Here is a 23,250-nt window from a genome sequence, read left to right as displayed (position 1 = left end):
TTTGGGAAAAATATCAGGGTACACACACACAATTAAAATCTTTCATATATGATTTTGTTTAACACATGACACAATTTTTTGGAATACAAGCAAAGAATGTCAACCATAGTACAATGATTTTGTTTGGTTTAAAAGCCAATGTACAATGTTCATTAAATAATTACCAGGACAAAATGATATCTGAATGAGATTGTCATAATGACCGTATTATGGAATAATTAAATAGGGAGTTAACCAGAGACGGGGAATTGACGGGTCCACTGCAGCAGCAAATTCATCCATTCTAAATCTAAAATCATTATTAACAAATCCTGCAGAGCATGTTTTAAAAACTCTGTTAGGATCTCAGAACTAAGCTTTAAATGAAAAAAAGGAAAATTCAGTTAATAAAAAGTGCATTAAGAGACACGCTACCTGCAGAAAAGTACAGCTAGCTATATCATTGGAGTGAATGTTACATACGCAAAAAGCATTGAAAGTTTACGATTCGAAATTTGTAATTCTGTTGAGTTGAAATGAACAATAATACCATCACCAATATTGCCTGATATTCAATCCAAATATTTATTCACATCAATTTAATGTGTGTATAATAAAATCAAAGTGAAAGTAGAATAACTTCTATGATGGAAGGGAGATAACTACAATTATGAATAAAATAAAACCAAGTAAGAATGCTATTATATTTGGCATCGTTTTCAATAGAAGGCTTATCTCACTTTTAACTCCTTACATCTTATCAAGGCCTTCACGTAATACCCTGCATATTTCGGCATTAATTTCAATTGGGTAATCACCCAGCTTGAGAGCCTATCAGATTTCTCGATCATCGCGAATACCAAGTCTTGCACTTTCCAGCTAAAATGTCTACCTGTGATAATTGAGTTGTGAAGTTCAAGGTTCGTTTTACTCGTCTTTACTACACTAGGATCTGGAAGAGTTGTTATATAACCTGTGTTCTGTTTGATGTGAGAGATTAGCCAATGTAACGGTCTGCTGCGGCGAGTTCTTGGCATGTGGTGCACGGAACTGTGGGTATCCCACTAGAAACATCAACACTAATTGGTTAATCAACTGTCTGATGTCATAGGGTCAAAAGCGACTCGTATGACCCCTGACACAACCGTCCACTACAATGGGTCAGATCTTTATGTAGTGGAGACCATCAAAAGTATAAAAAATACGAAACGAAATATAGATCTGTATTTTAATCAGATTGATCCAAACCGGGAGTCTATCTACTATTGATATTTTGATGTTATTTTCTTAAAGATACATTATGGGAGATAAGATAAAGAGATAAGAATAGGTTGCCAACGAACAGGTTGCCAGCTGGATCGGTCGAATAGGTCGCTAGCCGAATAGGTCGCCAATTTGTGTTCGGTTAATATCTGTCACGTGCCAGCTATCACGTGATGTAAACAATTAGCCATGTGGCTTAAATTGTGTCACAGTGTCCAGTTTAGAAACTTAATTTACACAAACGCGTTGTATATTATACCTCCAAAACACCGTAAGTTCTTGTTCTTAATATCCTAATAAAGATTACCTTTCATCAGATTTTCTGCCAAACGGCGAAACGATCACAAAATACAGCGCTAAACTTGCTCCAAATTTGTATGTTTACTATAGTGACCAGTGAGCGTGTCGAACCAACTACGTCACTTCCGGTATTAATAAAAGTTAATTTCTCGCTTGCAAATTATTTTTTGCATATGTTATAGGAGGGATTATTTCTAAATATATATTTATTATTTATGGAAACCTTATTGAAAATCGTTGGTCTTCCCCTTTAATATAAACAGCATAGTCTCGATTATCCACTTTTATTGATTTAATTATCAATAGCCGTTAGCGGCAAATAGGAATCTAATCCAGCCAACATCGAAGGCTGGATAAGTTAATTAATGTCTAATTGATAATTTAGATAACATTTCAGGCCTAAAGAAAGACTTGTAATAAGCAGATTTTGCTCTTGCATAATGCATGTTTAATGTAATGTTAAATAATTAATTTGAATACAGATCATATCAGCACAGATTAGGCCCAAAAAATGTAAGTGACGATAAACGGATTTGAATGTTTTTTCCAAAAAAAAATCCCTAAAGAACTGCTGTACAAAGCAATAAAAGAAATAAGAACTATACCTTTTAAAAAATGATATTATTTGTGGATTTATCAAAGTCTGTATTTAGCATCATGTAATATTCTTGTTATGCCACATGATAAAGACAACAGTTCTTGTATAAGCTCACTCTTGGATTCCTCTTTAAACACTTCCAGATGATTTTCATTCTCTGAAAACGCCGTATCCTCTGGATTTGAATTATCTGGAATGCATTGGGGATAGATGTACATGTATTGTCAACACAATACAAATTGTATTTTTAATTTTATAGGAAAGGTGCAATGAGCCCTGGGATAATTTTTGTCTGAACAGCAGCATTTCTGCTTACTCTTCTCTTTAATTTCAAACGGCCATGGGTTCACCTACATGCATGCCAATGTGAAAAGGATTTTTTGATCCCATCCAAACAAATAGGCATACTCTCGTATCGGCCAAGTTACCACCACCCCTGACAACAGTGTTGGGCTTTAAGAATATCTCATTAACCTTCTGAATTCATGTTGATATATGTGTTAATGATAAACAATGTTACTAGAAATTTTCACAAAACAAATCATCACATATCGATAATTTTATTTTATACTCAAATCAAATAGGTTTATTAAGGCATATCAAAGGGCCAATCTTGATTATATTTTCAAGAATAAAACTGCTTAATTTTGTGTTAAAAGCCCTTAAAATCATCTACCTTAGGGCTGAGCAACTAACTCAATATACGTGATACGTTTTCAAACAACTTCAACCCGTCAGTCTTCATCTGGAAATGGAGACTGGTGCCACAAGCTGTATTATATGGTGCCTGGATAAAACCAGACTTTTATTTTATAAAATAACGCGTAGGTGAAATTTACTTTTCGTTATGAAGTACATCACATGGTCGTGCACTGTATAGACCTCTAAAAGAATATAATTAGAGTACCAGGTCACCAAACGAAAAGAATTTACCCAAAATCTTAAAAGGGTTACATGTCCGGATAAGCAGTTTTGATGTTCACCTCCAAACAACTGAATATTTTGAGCTGTAAATTTTTAGACAAGGTAAATACACCATTCCTCTATATTTTGGGGCTTAAATTTCACACATACAGATTTTTATTTTTGAGACTGTTAAAATCGGGATGGTGTCTTTAAAGTATATGGTGTTTGAGCTATGTTACAATCTAAATGATGCTATCACTGTCACTGTAACCCAGGTATCGTTTAATCTTGTGTATCTAGCACTAATTTCTTTCACATTCGTTTAATATCAAATCTTTGTTTAAAAATTCGTAAAAATCGTTTAAAATCACCAAAAATCGTTTAAAATCACCAAAAATCGTTTAATTTGTACTTCTGTCCAGTTTAAAGCTGACCATTCAATTTTGATAATAAGTGTCCAATTTACAAGTGTTTAATTTCTCAATCATTGTTAAAAAATAAACAACCCAATTGATTAATGATGTATAATGATTAATTTTTGAACAGTGACCAGGAAATTAAATACTTGTAAATTGGACACTCATTATCAAAATTAATCAGTCAGCTTTAAACTGGACACATGTACAAATTAGATGATTTTGGTGATTTTAAACGATTTTTATGAATTTTTAAACAAAGATTTGATATTAAACGAATGTGAAAGAAATTAGTGCTAGATACACAAGATTAAACGATACCTGGGTTACAGTGTGTACTGTTGATAAAATAATGGCTAAATGATTTTATTATTTTATTGTATGATAAAATGATGGGTAAATCATATTATTGCTATATTGTTGATAAAAAAAAAGGTAAATAATTTTATTACTGTATTGTTGATAAATGATGGATAAAATAATGCTAATTTCGCTTAGGGAATCATTTAAGTAAGTTTTATTTTTGATACTGGTCTAAACTGTATTATCAAAGTATTGCACACCTGTACTGTGCATTAATTTTGTTTTATACTTTTGGCTGTTTGGTGGTAGAGTTTATTTTGGATTGATCCTCAACCATTTTGAAAACGATCACCATATGCAAAATCCCCTGCCACTTCATGAAAAAATATTTCATATCTTACTTGTGGTACTTGCTATATGCACATCACAGGTTTCCATATGATGTTGTGGAGAATCTGACACAATCTGAAACAGAAATAGAACATTTCTACAGAATTCACGAATTAAACATATGCAGTACATGGATAGAATTTAAATTATTTACCATTAGTCCAGCAGACTAATTTCAGAATATTTTTATTAGCCTGAAACTTGGCAATGTGAAAAAAATGAAACTGTTAATCCAAAATTGACACTGTGAAATAAATGAAATCAATTTAGTCTGAAAAAGGAATGAAATCATTAGACTGAAATTTAAAACTGTGAAATGAAAGAAATCATGAGTCTGAAATTTACAATTTGAAGATGATGAGCTATCAGACAAAGAGGAGAATTGAGATTGACTAAATTTGTGCCTAGAATAAAAACACTTTGCAGTAATAAAACATCAAGCTTTAAGATAAAAATAACTTAATGGATAGAATTTAAATCATTTACCATTAGTCCTGCAGACTAATTTCGTAATATTTTTATTAGCCTGAAACTTGGCAATGTGAAAAAAATGAAACTGTTAATCCAAAATTGACACTGTGAAATAAATGAAATCAATTTAGTCTGAAAAAGGAATGAAATCATTAGACTGAAATTTAAAACTGTGAAATGAAAGAAATCATGAGTCTGAAATTTACAACAATTTGAAGATAATGAGCTATCAGACAAAGAGGAGAATTGAGATTGACTAAATTCGTGCCTAGAATAAAAACACTTTGCAGTAATAAAACATCAAGCTCTAAGATAAAAATAACTTAAGTTTATATTACTTTTAAAAAGCATTTCTTTACCATTTCATATCATACTTTTTCATAACATGATCGATATTTCTGCCAAAGAAGTGCATCAAAACTTTTGGAAACAATGATATAGATTAATTATTAGTATTTGACAATACTCTATTACCATATCACATCAAAGATATGAAAACAGGAAATTCATCCATGCATTATTAGTGATTGGTCATAATTATTTAAATTAATGGTTCAAAATCAAAAACAAGGCCATGTACATCTTGGAATGTTGGTTGCCTGAGGGGTCTAACGTTTCTCCTTTAGATCATAAGGTCTGTCACTGAAAGACGAGGCATGGTTTTGCTTCCAGGTTTGTACGTGACAAGGCAAAGCGTCACCTGCTTAACCATGTTAGTTGTCTATGGAACCCAATACTTCTCTCCAACGCTTAAGACTTCTGTTGGTACCAAAATGACCTACTTATTGCTGATTAAGAATTGAAACCCAACTTCTCTCTCTGCAAATCGAGGCTTTAAATGTTGAATGTTCCATCACAATGTTAAAGAGCCTGTTCTTTAGAAATTAAAGTTTGCTGTATTTTTGTTTTTGATCTACATTGCAGCAAGCATTAGTTGCTGAGAACCACGGTTGATTATACAGCCAAGTTGTTGGTAGAAGACCTGTCTTTAATTGCAATGCTGTACCCACCTCGTCTCTGTCTGAGCAACTAGTAGAATGAACAATCTGTCGAATGTGAATCTGTTGTTCTCTTAACATACTTCTCATAGAGTTCTGGAAATTCTCTAGCTCACTGTCAAATTTCTCCTTGAAAAAGTTATCTATAAAGATAGGTCGCATCATGTTCAGTAAAACTGAATAAATAAAGCAAAACAGGGTTCCAATTTAATTTTTCGGACCTTCGAGTTTTGTTTAAAATTTCAAACCATTGAACTAAAAGTTTTTGAGAAATGCAACTAGGGAGAGAGAGATAGAGAGAGGGGTTTAACGTCCACTCAACACAAACTAGGTCATTTCAGGACTAAGTAGTAACACATGGTTCAATTTAATTCAATAATTTGCTTGCGCGTAGGGGTCTTTAGCAGTGGGAGAGAACCGGAGTCAGGACCCGGAGAAAACCCACGAAGTTGGACAGACCACCCTACTCCTTGTCACGTACAACTCGGGAATCGAAACCACGCCAGCTGACTCAATGACAGACCTTATGATACAGCGTAACGTGCTAACCACTTGGCCATCCAACCCCATGCAAACCTTGCAAAGTGTGGAAATGCGAAATACGCCTGCACATCAGCTTAGTCTCGAAAAAAAGACAGCATACAAGCTTATCTGAAAGGAAAAGCAAAATTACGCTAATTACCGGTAAAGGGTCATAACTCTGGGACAAAAATAGAGACTGCGTTCAAACTCAACTCTCGTCTATTCATAACAGCCATTATCCTAAAGTTGGAAAAAGATTCGACAAAAATTGTTTTCTCCAGGGTGCAGACAAGTAAGTTAGACGGACCGACGGCCTTAAGAACATTTTCATGCTTTTTACTACTCAAGTCTGTTACCCCAGTTAACTGGAGTTACAGCTTGACTTGTCTTCTTGTGCACGCAAGATCTGAGTGAAACAAAATCAGTTTCAAATCTATTTGCATTAATTCAAGTCAGTCTGTATCTATTTGTGTAAGTTCTGATTACAGATACATGTATGCTCTGATTAGATTTGGAGCCCTCTAGTGTCTCCTTTTTGCATCAGTTCACATAAGAGCTGCTATTAGAATTGAAACCCCGTAGTATGCCTCTTGCCAGTTTTCACTGTATTGGCAAAACAAAAACTTAACATACTAAAATGAAATAACAGGTCGTCTAAATCGTTGTTCCCGTGCATTAACTCATCTTGATTAAAATCCTGCCAATGGTTAATTTGATCAGCTGATTTTTGAGAACTGTCATCTTGTGTTCCGTGACTAGAATATCCTACATCACCATCTAACTCTGTTAACTCTAAATTTGAAACCGATTTCTGGGTAAAGTTAACTCCATCTGTCATCTAATAAAGAAACAAATGTGAAATTTAAATTTTAGTGTGAATGTATGGAGCAATAATATAGAGTCTACTCGAATTTCAATTTCCAACTGTCAAGGGTTCTATTACGTGCATTCCAGTGTGTACATTTTTCCGATCCAAACAACTAGATACTGTAACTTACTAGACCCTCTGTCTTGCACCGCTGACAAGGGGAAACCATACTGGAAAATCCTAAGGAACTTTCTTGGCCAGCACTGTGATTGAACCTGTGACCCCCAGGTTAGCCAGCGCTTAGTCACTGAGCTACAACAACCCCCTCCTCCCACCTCCCCACTTCTAAAGAACCATATGGAAAAAAAATGTACTGTGGTAGTCCTCGAAATGACCAAATTAGTGTTAATTGGAACCTCAAAACCTTGGTTTGACCACAAATATCTTTGCTAATACATGTACACTGTACAGCTGTCTTGTTTCTCAAAAGTGGGATGGTTTGGTATAATTCATGAGAGCAAGTCAGTCGCACCAGTCACCCCCTGGTTCAAGTGTGAAAAGGGGCAAGCTTACTCTGGGCTATGCTACCTGTTTATTAATAACTATGCCCTTTCCATTTTTCAGATTTATTTTTCTGTTTAAATGTAATTGAAAACATTCAAATTATATTTGTTATTACATTTAGTCGGTACCGTATTAAATGTATTTCAAGTTATCACCCTTTTCTTCCTTTTTCAATTTGCATAATTTAATAAAATAACTTAATAAGCTAAATTTATGACTATGCATCTGGGGTTGCCAAAATTGCCTCCCACCCATGCTTCCACCAGCCTGACGTTACTGCACTGTCATTCCATCGAATACTGTATACATACATGATGATAATCTTTAGCCTCTTTCTCTGGTAACATGGCTTCCATAGCTGGTCTAGTTCCTTCACATGCATTTTCACTGACAGGACTGAAAGATAAAGATTAAAACCAGTCCTAAAACATGAGACTGCATTTCTGAACTACCAGTAGTTACTAGTACATGACATAATAGGCATTTTTGCATACATTACATTTGTTTGTTTCAAGTTCTTTTACATTTTCTATTCAAACCATACATTACCATGACATAGCCATTTTTTCATACAGTCTATCGGGGAGCATTTCCACTCAATCTTCTTTTTCCCTTTAGGCCTAATATTACAACTAAAAAAAATCACACAAAATCATGAAAAAATATTGGTTACCACTTGCCAGGCAAAGATATATACACTTACAATCAACATAGTCATTTGTCACCAAAGCCTCAAAGCGCTTTAAAAAGTTGTTCTTTTGAGAAAAAAACATAATATCAAAACTCTAATTACAAGGTTTTGTTGACAAAGGAAATAACTTCACTGTATCTGATGAATGTCTCCAAATGTCAATCAATATGGGCCATATTTACAGCTTGTGAAACAAGAAGTTCACAAATAAAATGACAAGGGCAGTAATTGCTAAGTCATGAGTTGTAATAGGATTCATCTTTATATCTAGTCAATCAATACAATAATAAAAATCATAAAGATAATTTTGTCAGGCAACAAAATCATTTGTTGGTGGGACAAGACACACAAAGAGGATAATTTTGTGGGGTTGCACATTGAACGATGGCAGATAATATTTTCTCTTACAATTCAACATAAATATTTATAAAAAAAAAAGACATCTTTTTGCAAAAAAATGATTACTTTTAGAAAATCTGTTTAGAGAAGCAGCCAATAGTATTATCACTTATGGGAGAGATTCAGGGAATATCCTATGTCTAACCAGTGTTTTATGTGCTTTACAGGTATTGCTTTGGCACATTCACCACTGCAAATCTGTAATGCACAAGTAAAGAACATGAGTTGTTAGGGTAAGGCCAAGAAATGGTTGCACTAGAAATAACTTCCGGCCTTGATTTCAGTCACAGTAGTGGATGGTTCTAAGGACTTCCAACAGGTTTTGTAACTAAAAGCTTGTAACTCCCTTAATTTCCAATTAATCTGGCATAGCTTAACATAATTATAATTAATTGTGTTCACTCTCTGGATTGTTGCCCTTCGACTAGTAATAACATACATTCAACACTTGGCCTGGTGTTTTTGTGGAGGCCCAAGAACAGAGAGAGGTTTAAGTCCACTCGACACAAACTAGGTCATTTTGAGACAAAGTAGTAACATACAGTTCAATTTTATTTCAATAATTCGCTTGCGCATAGTGGTCTTTTAGCAATGGGAGGAAACCGGAGGACCTGGAGAAAAACCCACGGGATTGGACAGGCAACCATACTCCTTGTCACATACAACCGGGGAGGGGGAACCACACCAGTGCAGTTGGCTAAATGAGGCCCAAGAGAGGGAATAGCTAAGGAATGAGATGGGGTTGTGGAGTCTAATTCTTGGATCTATGGTGGAGAGAGGGGATGGGGGAGAAGAAGAAATTATTTATATAGTGTACACTATACCTCCAATACTTATACTGCAAAGGGGCAATCCAGAGAGACCAGTACACTAATCCACATTTCCATACAATTTCATAATTTTGAAAAATCCAATGGCTACTCAAGATTTTATGTGGCCATTGACGTGGGTAATGTCATCTCCACATCATGATCATGGTCATGGTACGGTAAAAGGTCGCCTCGAAAAAACGCATTACAATATTAATGTTGCCTATCTAAAGAAAGAGAAACTATCTTTAATGGTTCACACTTCATCGTTTGTGATAAAAAAGTATTTATTTCAGTACAAATTTAATTATGAACATATATACATTTATGTATTGAAAATCATTCGTTTGCGACTAGGCTATCTTCACAATACAATGTCGACAAATCTGCCATCAACTCAAGTCACAGCTAGCTGGTCCTTATCAGCTGGATGTTCGGAAGATGCTGAAAACTGAAAAGAAAATGATAATAAAATAAGTCGTTGAGTCTAATACCTGTTTTGTGTCAATATATTTCGAAGCATGTAAGTGGTGAAGTAGCATAATCAGTCAACTGTAATGTTTGCACGTATTATTCGTAATGTTTTCTTACCGGTTTCTGCCCTGAACTATTTTGATTCATTGAATTTGGCGCCACCTACAGTACCAGGCTCTGGAGATTGCGCAACAGGTGCTTCCTGTTGACGTGACCTGGCGGCTATAGAAAAAGAAGAAACTGGCCTAACGTCGGCGGAAAATCAACTGCTTTAGAACTTTTAGATAATTAAATTGGGCATGTTTATTCATTAATCTGACAAGTGAAGCCACAGAGTACCATACTTTTGAACTTTTCCTGTGTAGAGTTCATAATTCCTGCAAGTGGATGTCCACAGGTTGGATGTCTTTTCGCTAAATCACGTGCTTATAAAATCAAAGGGAAATAACTCAAAATTTCATACTTTTGAAGGTTCTGTAAACCGACATGTACGTGAGTACTTCATTGAACGTTTTATACTTCGTTGTTTTAAAGTAGCTAAGTCTCTAGTAACTCAATATCATCCAAAATCTTCAACATTGAAAACACTTTTTATTTGTCAAATTAAAGGGGCTAAATCGCTAACATTTGGGACCTAGAAATTGACAAAAGTGGGTCGCAACGCATATAATACTATAATATGAATGTATATAAACTGATTTACATTCAATATTTTCCGTTTTTACTCCAATTTCAAATCAGTTATGTTCGGCGAAATAAGCCAGCAGTCTCAATAGCGAGTGCAAATTAATTCTAGCGTCTGGTTATTCCAGTCACATACGCCGTTTGATTTGGTGCAATGTGTCTAGCCTCGTCCCTCGAGTCTCTTGATTCAACTGCCACTGGGGCTGAATGCACTATGGTACACGATTCGTGTACCAATGGTAAAATGTTTATTTTGTCTTAAATATTGGATATCAGTAGCCCATCTTTTTCCGGTAAGATCACAACATGAATGTTGATTTAATTTGACACATAAATCGTGTTTTCAATGTTGAAGATTTTGGATGATATTGAGTTAGAGACTTAGCTACTTTAAATCAACATTCATGTTGTGATCTTACCGGAAAAAAGATGGGCTTTTGTCTGATATCCAATAAGACAAAATAAACATTTTACCATTGGTGATACACGAATCATGTACCATAATGAGTTTCAGCCCCAGTTGTATCAAGAGGGACGAGGCTAGACACATTGCACCAAATCAAACGGCGTATGTAGACTGGAATAACCAGATGCTAGAAATTTGCACTCGCTTGTGACTGCCTGACTTATTTCGCCGAACATAACTGATTTGAAATTGGAGTAAAAACGGAAAGCATTGAATGTAAATCAGTTTATATACATTCATATTACAGTATTATATGCGTTGCGACCCACTTTTGTCAATTTCTAGGTCCCAAATGTTAGTGATTTAAAAAATTAGCTCCTTTAATACTTCATTGGTCGTTTTATATTGTTTAGCTGTTGAAATGGAGTTTACCCCAGAGGCAAGAGAAAACGTGGTCAAGTTATTTCAAGGTAAGTCCCATAATATTAATACACGACATGACATGTGACATCACATGTACACTATGACTATGATATGAATATAATGTAGTCCGAGTTTTAAAGATTATCTTCTACTCTACTCTGGACTAATGACTATATTCTAGGGAAGAGTGCTGGTCTACTGTGGATCAAGCTGTTTCATTCAATATTTTGAGGGCAACAGTGGTTTAGGACACTGGATTCTCAACCTTATTGGTTCTCTTCTCATTGACATTTGTCTTTGGTCAGAAGGAATGTTGGTCAAGTCATTCGGATGAGATAAAACCCCAGTCCCATGTATAGATTGGTAGTGAATGTAAAAGATCCTTTGGCAGTTGGAATTTGATAAAAAAAATAGGTGGAAAACTCAATGTACTGGCAAAATTTTCTACTTACATAAGTTACATTGCGTAAAAATAAAAATTACTGTATGTCAATCTCAGAATGACCTACATGTAAGTGAAACATGGATGAGATGTTAAAATTCCATTCCATTCTTTTAATATTATGATTTTGAAATATTTTATTGATTATGAAAAATAGGAAATGTAGAGAAATTATGTTCTGTGAAAGAATCTGTGGTGCCTGAGTGGTGGTTAAATGTTGTTGACAAAACAAGTGAAATACTTTTACAACTGAAGACAAATTCTTTTGATGAGAAAAACAAAGATACTAATTCTAAGATTGTAAGTTATTTTTATGTTCTTACAATAAACAGATATTGATAAAAATAAAGGGTAGTTCATATCAAGAGTATCCAGGAAACTTGGGTGAAATGTGCAGATGTTTTAGAAAGGGTACCAAGTATTGTTGTGTCAGTTGGGAATGTCTGTCTGTGGAATCCCACCAGATCATGAGTCTGTGCTAGTTAGCCCGTTGAATAAACACTGGACAGCAGAAATGAAGCCCATAATACTGTAACCTTCAACAACTTTATAATTCTGGATTAAATTTATTCCATCAGCAACAGCATAACAACATTAAAATAAATTAACAACTAAACTGGCAGAATAATATGATGTGCATCTTTACACATGGAAAATTAATATACATATATATCTCTAGTTATAATCAGATGTTCAGTTGGTTTTGGTTGTTTAGACACTAATCTCCAATACTTTTAAAGTTCAATATATTACACAATAAATATTTTATCAAAATGTTGCCACAAACGACTTAAACTAAATCTTAAATTAAAATGAATTTTATAAAGACAATAGATATAAGGATGCAGAAAGTTGATATTAAACTATTAAAACAACTATATAATAATGGTCCAGTTGATAAAAAGGTAAAGACTAAAATTACATTTAATTATTTTGAAGGCAGTGGCTATTGTTACGACGAGTTGTAAAAATAGTCCCCAGGATATTGTTACGACGATGCTTTCACAGCCCTCCATCGGCGAAGTTAAAAACTGAATAGTCGTAATAGCCCTAACCCTTCCCATCTCTTAATTGCTGCCTTCAGTTCTGAAAGCATTGAAAATACTGCTCCTTTTTCAAAGCTGGTGTTTGGGAGATTGGCAGCCATTTTGGAATTCGTTCTAAACTTGGCTCAGACTCGTCATAACAATAACCACTTTGTATTTTGAAACAAGTAAAGGAGATTGGAATTTAGTAAGATACCAAACTATTAAAACAACAATAAAATATGCTTTAGCTGATAAAATGATAAAGATTTAATTATAATGAAACAAGTGTAGGAGAATTAGTGTCTGACTATAGCTATTACTGGACTGAATTACATTTAATTTAAAAATACAATTAAATGATATATGATTTGAATAAATGACAAGAATTATTTACAAATACACAATATTAGAAAAATAATGTATGTTTTTCAATCATTATGTTGGAATGCTTGGTTATACATGTACTACCAGCCCCAAATCAAACCTAAAAATGACGTTAACTAATGTTGTTTTTCTTGGTGTTTAACGTCCTCTTTCACTGATGGTGATATCGCAGACAATTCTTATTATCTTTGCATATGTGCAGGGGTGTTTCATGTCCAACCTCGTGGGTTTTCTCCGGGTCCTCTGATTTCCTCCCACTGCTAAAGAATTGTTGAAATAAAATTAAACTATATGTTAGTCCCGAAATGACCTAGTTTGTGTCGAGTGGACGATAAACCTCATTTCTCTCTCTCTCTCTTTCATGTAGGAGAAAACCGGAGTAAGCTCGAAGTGCGACACTCTAGACCGCTAGGCCATCTGAAGCCCTATGTTAATTTAGCAAATTAAAATCCTATTCTGTTTTGTTTTTTATACTATACAGTTCAAAATTACTTGTCTTTACTGCACTAGGATTTGGAAGAGTTGTTATGTAACCCATGTTCTGAATGATGTGAGGGATTAGCCAATGAAACAATCTGTTGCAGCGAGTTCATGGCATGCAATGCACAGAACTGTGGGTATCCTACTAGAAACATTAATGCTGATTGGTTAATCAAATGTCTGACGTACATGTAACAGGTCAAAAGCCGCTCATATGACCCCTGATGCAACCTCCCACTACAACTCATCAGGTCTTCATGTAGTAGAGGCCATCGAAATTATAAAATATTTGAAATGAAATATAGATCTGTATTTTAATCAGATTGATGATTAACAATTGTCAGTGGTTTGTTGACTTAAATGAATAACAATTATGGTTTGTTGACTTAAGTCAGTAACAATAATTGTTACTGACCTAAGTCAACAAACCATAAAATATTGTGGTTGTGGGTTGATTTTTCAGATAGAAAATAATGCTGTTAAACTGTGGAATCATATTGTACCTATGAAAACTCAGGGATCATTATCAAATATTTCTAATGCTAAATGTAAGTGGATTAAATCATCTCAATAAAAGCTGCTGATCATCATTTGCATTTTTGGAACAAGATTTAATTTTTCATGGTTTAATCAACGCTAAAATTAACTAAAATTAATTTTAAAAAAAAAACAATACCAAAATATCTACAGTAGATTATCTGCTGGCTTGGATTCAGTAGGATTAGAAAGAGGTCATTTAAACGATTTCAGCGAAAATTACAAGTAGCGCTGGCTGATTATAAATATGTCCTATGTATTGTCTGCAGTAGATGTTGAATATTGACAAATTTTCAATATACCATTTCTTTGTAATACTGAAAAGAGGTGAATCATATTTGGACTGATATTCCTTTTAGAGATTCAACTTTGAAAATATTGTAGTTTAGCATGTGCGGAAAAATCTTACAGCACCGCATGAAGTGGATGGTACAAAAAACTTTGTATAAATAAATAGTACCCCTAATGCTATAAGGTTCCCATTGTCGTGCGATGTGTTACGATAAAATTGCCCCTATTGAGTCCACAATCTAGTACGTGAAGATAAGTTCGGATACGTTTTGATGCAATCAACACGATTCCTATGACTAACTGATAGCATTGCAATTACTCTACGTTTAAAAACCGTGATTTCAATCATAGCGCAAATCGTGATAGTGGGAGCCCAGTATTTAAGATGCACTGTAAGTTGGAATTTGAAGGAGAGCTATGATATATGATTTTGATTTTAATATGCCCACATTGAAATGTGGTTGTATATTGCCACTGCCCCCTTCTGTCCTTCTGGCGTCCACAAGCTTTAGAGGCTAAAATTAATATATGTTTGACTTCACATTTATACACAGTGTTTAAGGTCTCAAAACCACGCTAATTGAAACAATGACAGACCTTATGATATAGCGAACACATGCTAACCATTCGGCCATCCAACCCCCCTGTTAGCATGGGCAGAACTAGAAGCCAAAAAAATTTGAACGATTTTCTGGTAATTACTTAATATTATTACTTGTAATCAGATTTTAGTACTATTATAAATCTTTCAGTCCTGGCAAAAGAAAACATATTGTTGACTGTCCGGATGACTTAGCTGCTGTGGGCGTATGTTTCATTGCCTGGCAACCTATCTTTTATTTCAGTGAGACATATTTGTTTCATGGCTGTAACATATTCTGGTTCTGATTCTGTTGATGATGCAGTTCTGAAACGACAAACAATTGTAAGATGATTTATTTTCTATTATTATCATTACCCTAACCTTCCCAGAGACACTTTGGCTACAAGTGGTTATTGCTGGAATTAGAATTAACAATCTTCAATTTGCAAGTTTTAGTTTATGTTAAGCAACAGATGGAATAGCAGAAGGTGTTTGAAATTATTAATGAAAGTATGATCTGTTTGTATTAAATGATTTCAGATGGGAATGAAGACAGCAAGAGCTTGGATAGGTAAATTTATTCTGATTGTTACAGATATTTTTGTTTTAAAAGTAATAATGTATTAAAATTAGTTCACAAGGCTTGCCACTAGCAAACTGATGCGAGTACTTGATGACCACTCTCCCAGATATACACGTTTGTGAGTACGCTTAAATACTTGTACAGAATAATTGGCTTGAGTAGCTATTTCCCTTGGTAATTGTTCAGCATGTTGAGGAGATTTAGCAACATACCCTAATATGATGCAGAAAGGATGACTGATGAGAACAAGATTATAAATAGTTACTACAGAAACAACAACAAAATTTTCTATATCCTCTTCGATCTTGATTACCCATACCCACTTGTAAAAAGAATGTTTATATCTTGTAGAATGTAATCAGATGGAACAAGCAGAAATAGTTTTAAACGTAACTCATCAGGTATGCTGATTTAAGGTTATCCTTTAACAATATTTTCTTGACAGTCCAGATCCTAAATACTTAGCGGTCATTAAGAAAATATATTGAAACTTACCGGTGGTGAAATTGACCAGATGGAGAGCTTATTACCACCTGTTTTCAAATTTACATGACATTAATTTGAAATTTCAAAATATTTAATCCTAAAGCAATAATGACATTTTCTAAAATTATGCAGTGTACATTTAAAATTGGCAAATATATCATTTTTAGGTTCAAACATCTACGTTCAAGTTTGCTAATACCATATGAGCTGTTTTATTTATTATTAGAACAATATGATGTGTGCAGGTTGACTAAGTAAACTAGGCATCATTATCCTTATCTGTTTGACCACAGACTTTGTCAATTGAGACAACACCAGTGGATTTCCCCACTGCCATTATGATACAATTTCCAAGTATAATGTACTTTGGGCTGGAATGATTTCTATGATTGTATAATAGTGATTTGATATCCAATTAAGCAATAGGTACATATGTATAGATATATTTGTTTTGACTTTCTAAGAAAATCTGCAACTATTGCTTGAAAAACAGTTTTCATATGCAAAAACAGTTCATAATGAATTTAAAAACTGGCATAATGCTAGAAATATTCATATTCTTTGGAAGAAAGGTATTACTGTTCTGACCAACTAGCAACAGTTTTGAAGTGAAAGTTGTGTTACATCTCTTTATTGTTTCTGTTTGTAGTGTGTAGAGAAGTTGAAGACCACCCTTATCAATAGGATTAATGCAGGGAACACCAGTGGTAATGGGGTTAATTGTGGAACTCTAGAAAAAGACAGACTTGAAGTTGACCGAGATATTCTTAAAATACTTACTTGTAAAGCTGAAGTTGTAAGTGAATTTAATTTACCAATTTTTTTAATGAAATTACAAGCCTAATAACAAAATGATCTTTGTTGACCAACATCAAGGTAACCCTGGACCTCCTGGTGGGTGAGCCATATGAATGGGAACAACAGTGTTTCGGTACAATGGTTACTTAAAGATATATTATGTAAGATTTAGATAAAGAGCTAGCCATTCTTGCTATAATAGTTGAAAATAGAGCATGTAAAATGAATAATTTGAAAATTTCATTCAAATTACTCTATTGCGAGCAAAGATATTAGTCTTTGGAGGTTTGACAAGATGTGTGCAATAATTTCAGCCACCGTACTGGTTGTTCGAAGCTAAATCTCGCTCCTTCATTTTTAGCTTAAATCAAAATATGGCTGAACTGTTCTAATCTATTTAATATTGGAGAACTCTGATGGCATCGAGAGTTGATTATGGCCTGGATAAGTTAATTAATGTCTAATTAATAATTTAGAAAACATTTCAGACATAAAGAAAGACCTGCAATAGGCAGATTTAGCTTTTGCATAATGTATGTTTAAATTTGTGCCTTTTGTTTAAACAACATGCATAGGTATAGATTCAAAATGGTAATGAAGAAGAAGTAGGTGTAAATGTCATCTGTTTAAAATGTCCACATTGTTCCACAAATTTATGAATATTTTCAGGCATCCGCACAAATGCAGACTGAAACTGCGATAAATTTGATATTTACAGCTAAAGAGATGTTGGCAAGATTTCCTCGAGAGGTAGATTATTTTTTCTTAGAAACTTTTCTTGTGATTGTTTACTTGCCTCATATATATACTGAGCGCCATGGAAAACGCATCACTTTTTTTCCCCAAATATTTTATTACTAAGTAGTTTTGTATGTATAATATTATGCAATACTATGAACTATTGTTTCACACAATGCTCCCAAGCGCAAAAAATATCGGCCTGTGTGCACAAAAAAAAATTGGACGAGATGCACATGAAAAACCCAATATTCATGTGCAGCATTGTGTGTGAGCCCTTTAAAAGCATGTTTTCAACTTAATGTGCAGTACATGAACTGTGAAACGTCAATCTGTCGTAATTTGTTGTTGAACGTGTGAAGGAATCGAGCTAGAGATGCCGAGACTTACTGAAAATCAACGGAATGAAGCCATGGGAATGTCCAAGGCTGGCATGTCTACACCTGATATTGCCAGACACTTCAATTATCATTAGTCCACTATTGTAAGGTTGGTGGAACATGTTCGAGTTACTGGATCAACACGTGACCGTCAACGTCCTGGTCCACAACGCGTTACAACCCAGGCTCAAGACCGCTACATCCGACTCACTCATCTGCGTGACAGATTCCGCCCAGCGACTCGAAAAGGTGCAGCAGTCATTGGAAGACAAGGGCCAGTAAGTGCCAACACCGTAAGACGTCGTCTAAGAGAAGTAGGACTCCAGGGATCATCACCGTCAGCGGCATTTGATATGGGCTCAAGGACACCAGACATGGAGAAGAGTAGACTGGCAAAGTGTGCTCTTCAGTGATGAGAGTTGCTTTCATCTTTATCACGCTGATGGCCGTCAATGTGTGTGGAGACGTCTTGGGAAACGTCTTGCAGACTGCTGCGTCTTCGAAACGAATCGATGGGGTGGGGGAAGTGTAATGGTGTGGGGAGGCTTCACATTTCATCACCGGACCGCCCTACACATTTGCAGGGGGCGCGTTAATGCTGTAGCCTACCGTGACGATGTCTTGCAACCAATTGTTGTTCCGATGTTTCGAGCACACCCACAACTTCAGCACTTCCAACAGGATAATGCACGTCCGCATACCGCCCGTTTTAGTATGGACTACCTGGCTGCTAACAACATCAATGTCTTGGACTGGCCAGCCATGTCTCTGGACATGGCACCGATAGAACATGTCTGGGATGAGATTGGACGCCGTCTGTATCGAAGACCACAGATGCACACCATTGCTTCTTTAGAAGCTGCTCTTGTCCAAGAATGGAACAATTTACCCAAGGCCTTCTTTCAAACATAGGAAAATACCCTGCGACGTCGCTGCACAGCGTGCGTAAGAGCCCGTGGAGGACACACGCGCTACTGACATCTGTGTCGTACTTTTGGTTTTGACCCCTCTGACTTTGTACTGTTGATTACAGATTAAACATCCATAAGTGTACAAATGTGTTGTTATTGATGTGTTCCCATTTGAATATTGTTCACAATAAGAAGCAAAATAAATAAGATATGTTTACAGGATCATTTTGTTATACGAAAAACTAAGTGATGCGTTTTCCAAGGTGCTCAGGGCCCTGTTTCACGAAATTTTAACTAAAGATAAAATCCAGATTTTAGTAGATACTTCAATTTTGATTGGCTAAGCACTAAAATCAATCTAATATTATCCAATCAAATTACTAAAATTTGGATTTTTATCTTAGTTAAAATTTCGTGAAACCGGCCCCAGTATTTATATATATCTTGTGCCTGCCTTATCTGGAACACCTGTTATTTTCAGTTCATCATGGGTATTTTCTGCTGTAAGATGTTGCAGAATTCATTCACTGGAATATTGTGTCAGGGATCATATACGAGTAATGTGTGTTGTTTCAAGGATCGTATATGAGTAATGTGTGTTGTTTCAAGGATCATGTATGTGAGTAATGTGTGTTGTTTTAAGGATCATGTATGTGAGTAATGTGTCTTGTTTTAAGGATCATGTATGGGAGTAATGTATGTTGTTTTAAGGATCATGTATGGGAGTAATGTGTTGTTTTAAGGATCATGTATATGAGTAATGGGTGGTGTGTTTCAAGGATCAAATATGAGGAATGTGTGTGTTTCTGATAACATGAATGATGTATATTTCAAGGATCATAACTTAGTAATGTGTGTGGATCAGGAATCATATCAATCTAATTAAAATACAGATCTATATTTCATTTCTTTTTTTTATACTTTCAATGGCCTATACTACATGAAGATCTGACCGGTTGTAGTAAAAGGTTGCGTCAAAGGTCGTACGAAAGGCTTTTTACCCTATGACGTCGGAGATTGATTAATCAATCAGCTTTGACGATTCTACATGTAGTAGTTTACCGACAGTTCTGTGCATCGCACGCCAAGAATTCGACATAGGTTATATAACAACTCTTCCAGATCCTAGTTTAGTACAGACAAATAAAATGAAATTTTGAACTATAAAAAGCAAAACAAAATAGTATCTGTGTTTTAATCAGATTGGAATCATATATGAGTAGCCTAATGTGTGTGTTTCAGGTATATGCGATTGGTGTATGTATTTTTCTGTGATCATATATGAGTAAAGCGTTTTTCAGGAATCATATTTAAAGTGTGTTTCAGGGAGCATATATGGGTAAAGTGAATATATATTTATGAGTAAAGTGTTTCTGGGATCATACAGTACATATACATGTATGAGTAAAATGTGTTTCTGGAATCATGTACATGTATGAGTAAAATGTGTTTCTGGGATCATGTACATGTATGAGTAAAATGTGTTTCTGGGATCATGAGTAATGTATGTTTCAGGGATCATATATGAGTATGTTATGTTATAATTTCGGTGTCGATACATTTCAACGAAAGCAGTATGAAGAGAGTGTGACCTGGTTAAAAGAAAGTTATGAATTAGGAAAGGGAAGAGAAGGATTGGACCCTAAAAATCAGGTGATCAATAACAATCAAACTACTAATTGTGAAGCTTTTCAGAGTTAGCTGAGTGATCTAAGGCATTTCATTATGATATCTTGAAAAGTATATGAGATATACTATTCAAAAAAAGTAGGGGATATTTGATTTTGGGGGCATAATACTAAAATATGCAAATGACTACGAAAAAAGTCACTATGGAACCTAACAGAAGAAACATTTCCAGTTACATGTGACGCCCAAACGCACCAATAGCTACCGCATGGAATGCAGGTGATGCTTGGGATCATCATGGGGGTCCAACCCAAGATTTGCACGACTCTGACTTTGAATGTTACAGTCATTGTGGCATTGAATTCCAGGGTGGAAACATCAGTTTAATTGTTTTAGTGACCAGAAAACAAATTTTGATATGCGTCGGCTTACCCAAAATGAAAGGTTACGTGCCCTTGGCATGCTACAGATCGGCACAACAGAGGCGGTTGTGGCGCGGACGATGAATGTTTCTCAGTCTGTCATAAGCAGGCTATGGTCCAGATACCGTTATACACAATCTGTACAGGACAGACCACGCTCAGGTCGACCAAGGGCGACAACTCAAGCCCAGGATCGATTTATCCGTACCTTGGCCTTGAGAAATCGTGTCATCACAGCAAATCAGATCAGCGCTCGTCTTCAAACAGACACTGGTGTGAGAGTGAGTGGCCAGACGATTCGGAATCGACTGCATAGGGGTCACCTTCGCGCCCGACGTCCTCGCGTGATCCCTTGTTTGAGAGATCATCACATTCAGGCAAGACGTCGTTGGTGTAGGGATCGTCAACACTGGGATAATCGACGCTGGAGCAATGTGATGTTTTCAGATGAGTCAAGGTTCACTGTTGATTTTTTGGACAGACGTAGGAGGGTGTGGCGTCGTCGAAACGAGCGCTTCCAAGACGTTAACGTCATCAGACATGATCGATTTGGGGGTGGTTCTGTTATGGTGTGGGGAGGCATCACTGTTGCTGGAAGAACGGCTTTACATGTTGTTGCAGGGCGTGTTACAGGCCAGTACTACCGGGACAACATCTTGGCAGTCCATGTTGTGCCGTTCGCACGACGTCATGGCCGCCGTTTCATCTTCCAGGATGACAACGCAAGATGTCACAGGGCCAGGATCGTTACAGGTTACCTCCAACAACAGAACATCACCACATTACCTTGGCCAGCACTGAGTCCCGACCTCTCCCCCATCGAGCATGTCTGGGACATGCTTGGACAGAGGTTACGTCAACGTCAACAACGTCCTGCCAATGTCCAAGAACTTGCTGCTGCGTTGCAACAGGAATGGGACAATCTGGACCAAAATGACCTTAGACGTCTCATTAGGAGTATGCCACGTCGGATTAATGCTTGTTTGGCAAACAGAGGAGGATTTACCCGTTACTGACTTGGTTGTGACCCCGGGTATCATTTTACCCTTATAATGGCCAGTCTGTGCCTTACTTAGTCTAACGATCATTTGGAATAAATCGATGAATGTGAACTTCATTTCATTTTGTCATTTGTTTCTTCGTCAGTTTCATTAGGTGACTTTAATAACACTTAAAAATCAAATATCCCCTACTTTTTTTGAATAGTATACAATGTATATCATCTAGAATAAAGATTGTATACCAAAATTAAGTCAAATTTGTTTCATGGAAATACAAAACTTTTTAAAAATAGCTGAAGGCATAACTACTATGATAGAGTGATGTGCGTGCAAAGTTTCATACAGATATCTTGAGTGGTTCCTGAGATATGCCCAGTAAACACAACCTGAACAAAAGGATAAACGGACAAAGCACATTTCAATATCCCTCACTAGGCTTATCCCTCACAGAATATTAATATTAGGTTGGGTTACAGTGAACTGTATTTGATATAAAAGGCTTATTTTCTTTTAATAAAAAGAACCCTACAAACATTTAATGGGTTTTGTGTTATATTTTTTTAAAAGACAATATAAATAATATAATAAAAACACAAGTGACAATAACTGAACTATATATTTATGTGTATTTTATCTGCAGGCTCGTACCTTGAGATTTCTAGCTAATGTATATTTAGAATGGAATGAAGATTATTATTGTGATAAAGCCATGAATGCTATTACACTGGCAAATACTGTAAGTCACAAGTATGAGTGTACAATAGACCAGGAACCGATCATGACATTATCTTGGAATTATGACTTTCTGTAAAAATCAATGCACAGTTATCCTAGGAACAAAAGTATGCCAAGTTTCATGTTGATCTTACTTGAAAAGCATTGTCCCCAAGAACAATAATAACAACAACAAGATGAGTAGCGCTTGGTACCCAGTTCCTGGTTCAAAAATTTAAGATAAAACATCTTTTGTCTTTCATTTATTAATCTTTTATTATCATTGGTATACATGTTCAAGAGCCTTTTTATTTGAGAGAGGGGATTTGTTCTGAACATTTGAATTTTGCTACGCCACTGCCTACTCTTACTTCAAATGTTTTTTCCCCATCCGAATGACTAGACACTCCTTGCCAGAGTAATAAATGTTCATGTTTTT

General features: G+C 35.5%; 1 protein-coding gene and 1 long non-coding RNA gene across 2 annotated transcripts in view; one reads left to right on the top strand and one right to left on the bottom strand.

Annotated features, from left to right (window-relative positions):
• LOC126812477 (testis-expressed protein 11) overlaps window positions 1–23,250 on the top strand; it is a 26,732-nt gene extending 3,482 nt beyond the window's left edge. Inside the window, exons 2-11 of the mRNA XM_050538885.1 lie at window positions 11,395–11,451; window positions 12,004–12,146; window positions 14,202–14,286; window positions 15,412–15,491; window positions 15,690–15,720; window positions 16,084–16,133; window positions 16,868–17,014; window positions 17,686–17,766; window positions 20,561–20,698; window positions 22,738–23,250. Coding sequence (XP_050394842.1) covers window positions 11,403–11,451; window positions 12,004–12,146; window positions 14,202–14,286; window positions 15,412–15,491; window positions 15,690–15,720; window positions 16,084–16,133; window positions 16,868–17,014; window positions 17,686–17,766; window positions 20,561–20,698; window positions 22,738–22,908 — 975 coding nt within the window. The 5' untranslated portion in view covers window positions 11,395–11,402 and the 3' untranslated portion in view covers window positions 22,909–23,250. The remainder of the gene's footprint in view (window positions 1–11,394; window positions 11,452–12,003; window positions 12,147–14,201; window positions 14,287–15,411; window positions 15,492–15,689; window positions 15,721–16,083; window positions 16,134–16,867; window positions 17,015–17,685; window positions 17,767–20,560; window positions 20,699–22,737) is intronic.
• LOC126812479 (uncharacterized) lies at window positions 2,169–8,149 on the bottom strand. Its single transcript, XR_007675932.2, has 6 exons — window positions 8,068–8,149; window positions 7,830–7,914; window positions 6,780–6,984; window positions 5,637–5,767; window positions 4,167–4,230; window positions 2,169–2,330 (listed from the first exon to the last, which is right to left on the bottom strand). It is a non-coding gene; the product is annotated as an uncharacterized LOC126812479 (long non-coding RNA).

This window comes from Patella vulgata, chromosome 2, assembly GCF_932274485.2.
Source record: "Patella vulgata chromosome 2, xgPatVulg1.2, whole genome shotgun sequence".
Classification (NCBI taxonomy): Eukaryota; Metazoa; Mollusca; class Gastropoda; family Patellidae; genus Patella; species Patella vulgata.
This window is presented reverse-complemented; position numbering and strand designations above follow the sequence as displayed.